The sequence below is a fragment of the Euprymna scolopes genome, chromosome 11, assembly GCF_053919585.1.
Source record: "Euprymna scolopes isolate OS-2025 chromosome 11, ASM5391958v1, whole genome shotgun sequence".
In the NCBI taxonomy this organism is placed as follows: domain Eukaryota; kingdom Metazoa; phylum Mollusca; class Cephalopoda; order Sepiida; family Sepiolidae; genus Euprymna; species Euprymna scolopes.
In genome coordinates, this window is record NC_136492.1 from 101,725,009 (window position 1) to 101,737,594 (window position 12,586).

Below are 12,586 nucleotides of genomic sequence, written 5' to 3' on the forward strand. Positions count from 1 at the left end.
AAAGTAACTTATCTTGCCTTTGATAACATTTATTTGTTATATATTTGTTTTTTGACAACTTTTTCGAATCTATGTATAAACGAGATTTTGATACTTATTTTGATTTTGAAAAAAAACATTTGTGGCTGTTCGCAGTAAAACATTGTTTTAATTCGTTGTTCAAAACTAATTTAAAGAATAAAAGTGCATGCAATCTACAAAAGTTTATTTTGTTTTTTTAACCATGTTTTTAAATTTGACGAGAAATGTGAGAAATTGCAACAGATTCAATGAATGTCTGCGTATTCAATCACCGCGAGCGGATATTTTGTCAACACGGTTTTTTAACAAATAAGAAATAATATTTTTATTATGTTTGAAACAACTTTAATAGTTTATTTTGGAAGTATATTCCATAAATAAAATAAAAAACCCACTTTAAAAACAGAAATTACGATTTTTTTATATTTTATTCGCAGTTTTGTCTTAGGGGTGTCAAATTTGCAATGGCGATTTTCCCAAAGATTCTGACACTGCTACAGATTCATAATGCCGAATTGGTTGGGATTGTTGTTATTATACATTCTGAAAACCGAATAGTTCTAAACTAATGTTATTCTGATAACAAAATAGCTCTAATTAAACATATAAGAACATTTATATTCATGTTTTCATGTTTTTCTTAACTCGTTCTTGAATAAAAATTAAAGAACGCGTGTTGTTTATACACTGTGCTGTGCTATGGCTGATTCTACAGGCTGGAGCTGCTGCTGCTGCTAGTAATACTAACTTCATTTGACCAAATTCGAGAAATAGAAACAATTTTTTTTTCGGGTAGGTCCTTTTAAATTATCAATTACCGCGGTCCTACTCAACATAAAATAATACTTTTAATTGATAAAGATAGTAAAAAGATTGATTTACTTACTACTGGGTGTCCGAAGAATTTTTTTTTCAAAATGTTCGATACTAGTCATATTAAAGTCTTATTTTTAACACAACAAAAAAAGAAATGGTCAAAAATATTTCGGACACTTGACAGTATTAAGATTAACACCTCTACTGATTGGTTCCCAAATTTCATGACGAAATTCTTCATACAATCACGGTACGGACCTTTAGAAAACAGGGGGGGGTCATTACAAAACCTTACCGAAAACGCCATTTTATGACGTTCACATTTTTATCACTTTATTTGCTTAAAACTCTTAAAATATATAATGTACATTCATATTTATTAATTCATTTGAAAGTATATTCATTTCCGAACAAAACAGTAGTAATTTGAAGACTTGAAGTGCTTTGGTTTAAAAAATATGGCTATTTTAGTAGAACTACCTTGAAATCTGTGATTATCCAAAGCGTTTTTTCGTCCGTGTGTATTACTACTCTAATCTATGGTTCCCCCTCACCAAACTTTCACGAACAACATTCATCTGGTTGAAACCACTGTCAATAATTATTCCCACTCTTTATCTATACCTATACCTAAACCTAAACATAGATTCCATGGAGAAAGCTTCTTTCTTAGAACTGCACACCTGTGGAACTTTCTTCCATTTTCTTGTTTTCCAGCTGCCTACAATTTGGTAGTCTTCAAATCCAACATAAACAAATTCTTGATGAACTGTTCCCTTAAGTAATCCAAATTACCAAATTTCCACTACTAACAATTACTACGACATGTTCCCTTTCGCCACTGTACACTCAATAATTCTTATCATTGAGTGGCCTCTGGGCCTTGATAAGTGGTGACTCCTATGTAAAAAAAACAAAAAAAAACAAAACAAAAACGGACATTCTTTTACCATTGAATAATTCTGTTGAGGAACATTCAGAGGAAAGGAAAGAGGATGCACCAAGAACAGTATTGAAAGAAATATGCAACAAGTGGAATGATATCAAAGCCTTTGTGGTTAAATATAACCCAGATATCGCTACAACCTGCAGACATGTAGACGTTTTTCATGACAATGTTATGTACCATTTTCGCAGAGTGTTGGACAGTAAGAAAAAAAACAAGTTTCATTGGATAAATATTTTAAACGTAAAGAACATCCTGTTCAGGAATCATCTTCATCCAAGAAATTTGCCAAAGAGAGAACCCCAAATTACGATTTGCCATCTGTTTTGATGGAAGTGGATTCTCCTTCGAAACAGTAACCTCTCTATTCCTCCCTTTATCCACCCACTTGCACCATCAGCTAATTAGCTAAGAAATAAAAATGGTTGAATTGGAATTACATACATTTTACTCTCTTAGTACATGTATAGATTATATTATTGTAATCATTTGAATATATGTTTATTGGTGATTTTCTGTGCAATTAAATTTATAAAATCCTCAAAGTTTACAGATAAAAAGGGACTTTTAAAGTCTGGAACCAATTCTATTTCAGTTTATTTAAAAGGGAAATAATGTTTTTGTTGTAGAACATTTCGGTGTTCAAATAAACATCTGAAACGAATTATGGTCGATACCGACATACCACTGTGCGTGTGTGTGTGTATATATATTATATATATATATATTTATTTATTTATTTATTTATTTAAGGATAAGTTTAAGTTCAAAATCTTTCCAAGAGACTAACTCATCCAAAACTTGTTTTTTTAACAAATTAGATCATATGAATCTTTCATAATATATTTAAATACTGCAGATAAAAATAGCGCTCAATTATTAACAGGTTATGTTGAACAGAGCTTTCATATTTTAATTCAGTAGATTATAAAAGTTAAGATATGACTTGAATTTTAAATATTATAATCAAATTCCAAAAATCAACACTAGCAATAAACATTGCACATATCCAAGGCACTGGCTGAATTGTTAAAAAATAATTTTGAATCTAGTAGAATGTGTTCATAAATGGATGGTTACAATTAATGTTATCAAGACAATAGCTGATTTTTTTAAAACAATTATAAGAAACCTTTCCAACGAACCAATTGCCATTGCTAATAGTATCCTTGCCGAGAATCCAACGTTCAAATTTGAATAAATGCATAAAAGATACTGTTAAGTCTGCTGCAAAGAAAGTTGACTCTCTCTACCAGGCTAGAAAACTTTTTTTACTTGCCAGTATACTATATCTCTACAAAGCCACCATTTGCTCATGCATTGAATATTGTTGTCACATCTAGGCTGGTGCACCAATCCTAGATTCTCCTTCTTGGGCAGGATGTATAAAAAAGAATCTCTAACTGAATAGGTCCCAACAAACTAAATCTGACTAACATTAAAATCCCATCCGTTCACTATAAAGGTTTGCAGATGTTAGAAAACTATCAACTTTAATAGCTTTATTATTGGACCACCTTGCCTTTGAAATTCCCTCCCTCTTCCTTGTTTATCAGACTTTATCAACATTTAAATGTAATTTGAACAAACATCTTGTTTTCCAACATTCTACTTAGAATGCTCCTATAAATCTGGCCTCTAATCACAGTAACCCCTTATGTCTCAGTGACATTGTGCCTTGTTTGGGATGAATAAAAATAAATAAATAAAAAATTAAATGAGTAAAATTTCAACTTGATAGAATAGTTTTTTAGTTATCAATGTTTCCATAGCATTACTTCGGAAATACTTCATACAATTTGGAGAAGTAAGGCTTAAATAACACTGGTCCATCGTTATATTGTCAGTATGCAGTCTCATGACCAACTTATGTTCTTATTGTATATGGTTCTTGTTCAAAATAGTTCTTATATTAAAAAAATAAAAGTAAAGAAAAATTTATTTAATGTATGTTCCCATAATAAAACAAAAATATCATATTCCAAAAATCACTTCAATTGATCAAGTAATTTTATTTTTAAATAAGAACATCAAATTTTATGAGTAACTGAAGAGCTGCTATCTTGTCTACCATTTTGAAAATGATCTAAAAAATAAACAAAGGCAGATAACTAAACATAATTCAAACCTGTGAGATTTATTTTATAATGCCTACGAATTTCCATTAATCACTTAAAAATGTTTTTGTTTATAAAACTAAAACTACTTGATCTGCAGGGACCTGTGGTATAGTGGATAAAATACTTAGTAAATTTAGATGTAAAATTACACCTTTTGGAAAATTGAAGATTCAATTCTTTATGCGGGCAACACTCAAAAATACAATTGCGAATTATTTAGAACTTCTATTCAGTCATGGCTGATGGAACAGGAGCATAACTCCCCACCCCACCCCACCGATGTGAATTAAATAAAGGGTTCCGTTTGAAATTCTGTGTAAATTCCAAAGTTCGATAACATATGTCTAAAGAAGGTTGGTGGTTGCATTGATTAAAAAGCTGTGAAAATAACACTCAACACAATAGTCTGAAGAATCCAAATAATATGTAATTGATCAGTTTATATAATTTTTGGAATATGATATTTTTGGTTTGTCATGAATACATACATCATACAGATTTTTGTTTTATAAATATGGGGAAAATTTTGGATGAGAACCTTGTATGCTATAAACCTTTCTTGAAGTGGTAAATGTAATTCTGAGAAATTTGTACATTCTGAAGTTAAGGTATATCAATAGGATTCTTTACGAACATAACAAAATCTCCAGTATTACTTGATCTTTTGTAAATAGTTATCTGGATTTTGTAAGTAATGTTTTCATAAATTCTACATTCATACTCTTTTGTTCAACAAAGTTTTTTTTTTTTTTTTTTTTTTAAGGAATTGGAAAAGCAACTTGAAACTGCTGTTCAAGAAAAGAGCAATCTTTCACAAGAACTGGAAGTTTTACAAAGAGAAAAGAAAGTATGAAAATATTAAATTTACTTATATTATTTAATTATTGGAATGTTTTTTTAGATAAGTAATTTGTATATTTATTTACGAACTATTATTCTCATCTTTATAGTTGTTTCACAATGTTTCGGCCAACTATTCCTCTGGCCTTCATCAGGTTGCTAACGAGACAAGAATGCTGAATTTTCAACTGTATCTTCAATAATTGCTGCCTTCCATAGTTGCTGTCGTCTCACCATGTTTTGGCCAACTAATCCTCTGACCGGCTTCGGGTAGGATTGAAACTGCTGGAATTGTAGAGATTCAATGTCTCTATCCACTGCGCCACGGGCCCGTGGTGAAATGACAACAATTATGGAAGGCAGTAATTACTGAAGATGTAAATAAATAAAAAAAAATATTTATTTTACTGTTACAATATGTTTTTATTCGCTTTATAATTTTCAAGGTTTTACATTTTAAATCATATACTTTTATTTAAATAAGAATTACCATATTGTAGTGAACTTTCTCTAAAACTGACCAAAAATGGAATGTAATGTTTGGCATATTGCATTTACAAGGTGTATCTTCAAGGTCTTGTTTCTTATCTGAACATAACTATGCTCCTAGAGATAGGTGGTATATCTATTATGAAAGTATATGTTTTACATGAAACGAATTTTACATGAATATTGAAACTGAATGTTATAAACCTGATTATAATGGAGATTACGTGTCTGTCTTTAACTGAAACTATGTCACTACCTAAATCATAATTACACCTAAGTTTTCTTAACTATTTGAAAGATTATTTATAATTTATCTGAATGAAATATGCACTTAGGCGATTAATTCCTATTTCAGTCATGTACGTTATTTTGAGTTGAAAACAAAACAGATTATTTTGTTATTGGTCCCCAACAAATGAAAGATTGGACCTAATGATTCACTACCGTTCTTCAGTTTGCACTTTTCTCAATAACATGCACTATATTTTTTAAAAATTTTGGCTGACTGGGATAGCTTCCGTACATTTATACCTCTGCATTCCATGTTTAAAAAGGATGTGTCCTCTATAGTACCAGACCTGACCGAATGGTTAATTGTAAGCATAGACCGATCCATACCATCCAAAAAATTCCAACAAAAACCTAACAGCCAACCATGGTTTTCCCCAGAATGTGCTGATGCCATTGCGCACAGAAATCACTTTTTCCATAGCTACCAACGTAATAGATGTACTGAGACTAAAGCTGCTTTCAGGACTGCCAGCAACCACTGTAAAAAAAGTAATAAAAAATGCAAGAGAGCTATATGCCCAGTCTGTTAAATCCAAAGTAGCTGAGCAGCGGCTTGATTTCCGCCAGTTTTGGTAAATAACAAACAGGATCCTGAACGAAGGCCATCAACTCCCCGTATTTCCTCCTATAACAGACAACACACTATGCAACGTACAAATATCTGTGCATGAGATCGCCAAGCTAATCAAGAACCTTGATTCCAGTAAAGTTACTAGCCCTGATGGCATTCCAATTCTAGTGTTGATAAAGCTTCAACCAGAACTTGCCCCCATACTTACAAAACTGTTTAAACGTTGCCTTAAGAAGTGGGAAAACCTCATCAGTATGCCCTGTATTTAAGAATTCAGGTGATAAGTCATCTCCCTCTCAGTACAGACCAATGTCATCTGTGTGTCATGAGTAAGTTGCTGGAATCCATATTAAATAAAGAAGTAGTCAACCACCTCAGCAGAAATAACCTTCTTAGTGACATGCAATATGGTTTCCGTTCTGCCAGATCTACAGCAGATGTACTAACTGTTATATCTCATAGGATTAGTGAATCTCTCGACAAAGGCTTCCTTTCTAGGGTAATTGCTCTTGACATATCAAAGGCCTTTGATAAGGTATGGCATAAAGGCCTACTTCACAATATTTCCAGCTATGGTATAACTGGAAATGTTTTCTCAATCATTAAATCCTTTCTCTCTGATAGGCTCATAAGAGTAGTTGTTGATGGGCAGAAATCAGAGGCCAAGAGCCCCTCATGAGTCCAACCTGGGCCCAACTCTCTTCCTGATCTACATTAATGATCTCCCAAAACACATACTTAAATCATTCGTTGACGTCTATGCTGATGACACGACCATCTATGGCAACATATTAAAGGCTGTAAATGACAAAGTTCTCTCTGATTCTCTCTCCTCTGATCTTGAGTGCGTGGTACAGTGGGGGGAAGAGGTGGCTGGTTACTTTTAATGCATTTAAAACCAAGCTCCTATCTTTGCACGATCAATGCTCTGATCCCCATCTGCCATCAATTGAAATGGATGACTCTCGTCTAGGGGAGGCTCCATGTTTTAATAAGTTTCTGGGATTGACCTTTACACCTGACCTGAAATGGAACACGTACATCAAGTCTGTTGCCAAGGTAGCTGGAAAAATGGTAGGATCCTTCTACCGCTCCAGAAGATATCTCACTGCTGATGCAATTCTCTATTTATATAAAAGCCAAGTACGTCCAAGGATAGAGTATTGCTGCCACATCTGGGCAGAAGCTGCTAAAATAGACAGAGTAAAAAATAGACTTTGTGGTTTAGTGGGGGATGCCCTTTTCTCTTCCCTGCAACTTCTCTCCCACAGAAGAGATGTTGCAAGCCTATCTTTGTTTTATCGTTATTTCCATGGCAAATGCTTGTCTGAGCTCCAATCTCTGGTTCCCCCTCGCCAATCTTTCAAGAAAAACACCTGTCTAGCTGAAACCACTGTCAATAATTTTCCCCATTCTTTATCTGTGCCTAAATCCAAACGCAGATTCCATGAACAAAGCTTCTTTCTCAGAAGTGCACGCCTGTGGAACTCTTCCATTTGCCTGTTTCCCACCTGACTACAACTTGGATGTCTTCAAGTCCAACATAAACAAATTCCTGATAAACCGCCCCCTTAAGTAAGACACTTTATCAAATCTCCATTACTAATGATTACTACGATATTATCCCATTGATTACTGTACACGCTATAACCCTTATCTCCGAGTGGCTTCCGGGCCTTGATAAGTGGTGACTACCATATAAAAAAATAAAAAATAAAGAAAAATCTGGAGGGTGTACATACTTGTGACAAAACGAAAATGTCATATTCTAAAAATTATGTAAATTGATCAAGTAGTTTTTTTTTTATAAAAAATATCAAATTTTATGATTAATCAAGACAGGCTGTCTTATCCACCATTTTGAAAAATCTAAAAAAAAAGAAATACAAATAACAAAAAACAGAACAAAGCTTGATAATTCAACAAATTCAAACTTGAAAGATTTATGTTGTACAAGTTCCCATTAATCACTTAAAAATGATTTTCTTTATAAAAATCAATTTACATAATTTTTGGAATATGATATTATCGTTACATCATACAGATTTTTATAAAGAGAATTATGGATAAGAAGTGTATTTTTTATGGATAACTTTTCCTTTTTTAGTGTAATAACTAAAAAAAAGCCCATTTAATTAGTATTATTTAAATTATCATTCTCATTTTGGTTGTTCACGTTTCAGCCATGGTAACCTCTTTTCGAGTATTATTTTGAACTTGAGAGCCTAATAGTCAAACATGGGAACATATATGAAATTTGAAACGAAACCGTTTATTCAATTAACATGGGTAGATTTTTCTCATTCAGTCAGCCATTATCATGTATAAGCCTTCATTTTATATTATCCCTAATTATTATTGCCTGTAGCAAGAATTGCATATTCATCCAACAGAAGAACTGATTGTTAACTAATGCTATTACCTATCATTCCACATATCTATCTGGACAGTTTTAATACGAATTTTGGAAGGTTTAAACCTAATCTTGTTTTCACGTGTAGTATTATCATTACTACTACGATCCCTTGACGTGTGGTTCTTTCGGATTTTGGGAAGAGGAGCGAAAATGAAGAAGTAAGATGGAAGAAGAGAGTGGAGTGAACAACTTTGTCCTCCCCCTACCATTCTCTGTGAATACTCTGTGGCTCTTCCACTATAGACTAGGCATTCAGAGTCATGTCACACATAAATATTAATGAAAAGGATAGCAGACAAACAACAGAGCCTGATATTCTGATATAAGTGGAAGCCAGCGATGATTATTACCACTTATTAATATATAACTTTATATATTTTTTTACCATGCCTCTTATCGAATTTTCTTTCACTGTCATTCTAATTTATTATTTATTGGGATTCATATTGTTTTTGCATCATATATTAAAGTTTTTTTTTTTTTAATATCTTTTACAAAACTGAATCATGTTCTACAAAAACAACAATCGTTTTTCCCCCGCCCCACTTCCCTGTCTGATACTGACTTCCTGACATTTTACTTTGGAAAACAACGCTTTTAAGAGAGGGACAACATAACTTTTGAAAACAAACCTTCAAGAAATTGACAACATTTTACATTTGAAATCAAACTTTTTAAGAAAGTGGCAACATTTTACATTTGTAAATCAAACTTTTTAAGAAAGTGACATTTTACTTTGGAAATCAAACTTCTCATCTTGAGTGCTATTTTCATAACTCAAGGACCTATTGCGTAATGGATAAAGTATTTAGTAAAATTCAGTTGTAAGTGACACTGTTCTGGAAATTGAAAATTCAGTTCTCGGTGAGAGCGATACTCTGAAAGCAATTGTGAATTGCTTAGGACAACTACTCGATCATGGCTGATGAAACAAGAGCATGCTACCCTTTTGGATTAAATAAAAGGCTCCATTGAATATTCTATGAAGATTTGTGAGTTTGACAAAACTCCCTGAGTTCGACAAAATATACCTGAAGAAGGTCGGAGGTTTCATCATTTGAAATTTGTGAGAATAACACTCAATATGAGAACAGTAGTCTGAGTAATTCAAATAATGCGAATTATCAATCCTCTTCTAAAAAATTCAGTAAATTCTTCTATTAAAAAAATATGTAACAAAAGAAAGCGTTGTATATTTGTGAGTTGAATTAATAACAAATTAAATCCCAGATGAGTCGATTAGAAAAAAATCAATTAAAATCATTTTATTAAACAAGTTAAATTTAATCAAAATTTTGCTAAGTTAATCTTAAATTAATAATCTGTTACAAATTTCCATTTTGAGTAGTAATTGTAATAGTAGCAATGTATTTAATTTTCTTTTCCTTGCTAAATTCTGTTTTCTTTTTGGTCCCCTGATAAAAGGAGGGTGGACCTGTAAATTCACCCATGTCTCTTCGTCCGTTTGCATTTTTCTCAATAATTACGCCTTGGAATTTTTAAAAATTTTGCACAAACATGATATGAGTAAAAAAGTAACAGAACGGATTTTTGAGGAAAAGTCTGGTTGTACCCCTAGGGGTGCCTTTCAGGTTAAAATGGCTTGTGCTTATTAAAAAAAATTGATGCCTTGGATTTTTATAAAACTTTCTGAAAAGTTGTAACTAACTGATTTCTATATAATTTTCTTTGTCTATACTTCACAATAACTCTTGGGTGTGCCCTCTTTTAGGGCTAATAAAAACACTCCTTTTTGGGACTATTTTACTATATTTGTCTAAAATATTCTGTTTATTAGCAGTTTTGCATGGTGCTGAACTCAAATTTAAATATGCTAAAGCCTTGGGGACTTTTGGGGCTAAATGGAAGGTGGGCAGATGATGGACTTAGTCATATTTTTTTTGCATGGTGCAGAACTCAAATTTGTATATGTTAAGGCCTAAAACTGTATCATTTGTTAATTTTCACCAGGATTTGATGTCCCTTGGACTTTTGGGGCTAAATGAAGGGGGGGGGCAAATGCTGAACTGTCAATTCTTTTTCACTGTCCACTCACGGGGGACCATGCATGCTTCACCTTTTTTTTTTTTAAATTTCTTATCTGTTTTGTTAGGCCCTTCAAGAACAGAATGAATGTCTGAAAATGAAAGATGAAACCTTGTCATCTTCATTTCATTTCATGCAAGAGGAGCAGGACAAAATCATTTCTGAAAATAAGGTCAGTTGATTTTAATTCAAATTATTGCATCCTTCATCTAATTTTAGTTTTGTAACTTTATAGTTATAAATATGATTTTTCTTTTCTGATATTCAATCTATAAAAAAAATTGAACATGATTCCGATATGTAATGCTGAAAGTCCTGTTTCTTTTTAGAATCTCAAAGAAGAAATCAATGTACTGATCAGTGCCAGAGATGAAAGTATAAAAGCTTTGAAAAACTTGAAGGAGCAGCACAAAAGTGAATTTTCTGAAATCCAGTCACAATTGGAAGAGTCAAGACTTCAATGTGAACACCTTGAAGAAAGACTAGCTGCTGCAGAATCTGAAAATCAGGTATGTTATTTTCAAATTTAAATAATAGAATTAAAAACCTCAGACATTTTCCAGTTTACTTTTGTGTTTTTGTTAAACTTTACATTTATTAATTCATGGGCATTTGTGCAGAATTCCCTCTATGGAAAAAGAAAATAAAGAAAAATATGTTGTAGATATCCGTGATGAAAAGGAAATATTATAAATAGTGATGAGACGATTCCAACATTTTTCCTGATTCCATACTAAATTCCCAATTCCGATTCTTTATAAATCTTTAAATATTTAACTATAAAATTGTTATTCTTTCCCAATTACCGTAAAAACATGTTAAATAATCATATATTTTTTCAAACTTAAAAAAAAACACTTGTGGGGAGGTAATCTATAGATTTTAGTTTTGCTGGTAGTTGAAAATAAATTAGTATTTATTACTTAATTATTACTACCATCAGTGGAAGATTTCGTTTTGAACAAAATCAAATATAAAGATAATTAAAGGAATCATTTTTGGCATAGGAAAATAGGCACTAATTTTTCTGATATCAATTCTGGTTAATTGTCCCAACAGCAATTGTACACCAAAAAATCATAAATTGATTGAGTAGTTTAATTTTATAAAAAAAGAATCATTTTTTTTAGCAAAATTGAGTGTTTCCAATGTACCTCTGCCCCTCCCCATGCTAAGAATGGCTTTTTAAAATCTCACAAGTTTGAATTATTTGGAGTTATTTCCCTTGTTCTTTCAGCCTGTTTTTAGGATGGCATTATGATATTGTCACTGTTCATTTAGCCACAAAATTTGATTTTCTTATTTACAAATAAAACTGCTTGGTCAGTTTATGTGATTTTTGGTGTACGATATTTTAATATTTTTTTTCTGTCACAGGTATGTACATTATACATATTTTTCTTAATTTTTTGTTCTTTCACGGAAGGAATTCTTAAAAATAATGTCGAATTTTTTTTTTTTTTTCAAGTAACCATTTAATTTTTCGCTTAATTTATAAAGGGATGATTTTTAAACTTGCGGATTTTCAGGAAATTTTATTTTGGTGTTTGTGAATGCTGTTTTTAATGCAAAAAAAAACAAAAAAAAACAAAAAGCCAAAACAATTCTAAAAGAAAGTTGTCCTTTGCTGTTTATGAAACCTATTGCATGAATTTTGCATGTTTTGAAGCTAATTTCTTTTGAGTTTTGTCAATTAAAATATGAGCCAAGTTAAATAAATTTGTTTCTCTATACATTTATCTCAACTTGCTGTTGTAAATAAGATTGTTTTGGTGCTAGTGTAAATTGATGATCTTTTAAAACAACATATTTCAGATGAAAACATAATTATGTACTTACCTGCCATGTTGAGATTAGTATAAATTCCAAAAATTACAAAAAATGATCTAGGAGAAAAATAATTGCAAGTAAAAATAGAATTTATCGAATTATCATGTATATTTTAATGGGGAACAGTTCAGGATGACAAATTGACTTATCTTTCTTGATTTAAATATAGGGTCCCCTATTTTTAACCAAAACATAATTGA

At 31.8% G+C, this 12,586-nt stretch overlaps 1 protein-coding gene across 2 annotated transcripts in view; it reads left to right on the top strand.

Moving 5' to 3' along the window:
* LOC145288008 (uncharacterized) overlaps window positions 1–12,586 on the top strand; it is a 167,041-nt gene that overhangs the window by 61,829 nt on the left and 92,626 nt on the right. For both annotated transcript variants that reach the window (XM_080136009.1, XM_080136010.1), the window contains 3 exons: window positions 4,667–4,750; window positions 10,624–10,728; window positions 10,886–11,065. In XM_080136009.1, the coding sequence (XP_079992135.1) occupies window positions 4,667–4,750; window positions 10,624–10,728; window positions 10,886–11,065 (369 nt within the window). The remainder of the gene's footprint in view (window positions 1–4,666; window positions 4,751–10,623; window positions 10,729–10,885; window positions 11,066–12,586) is intronic.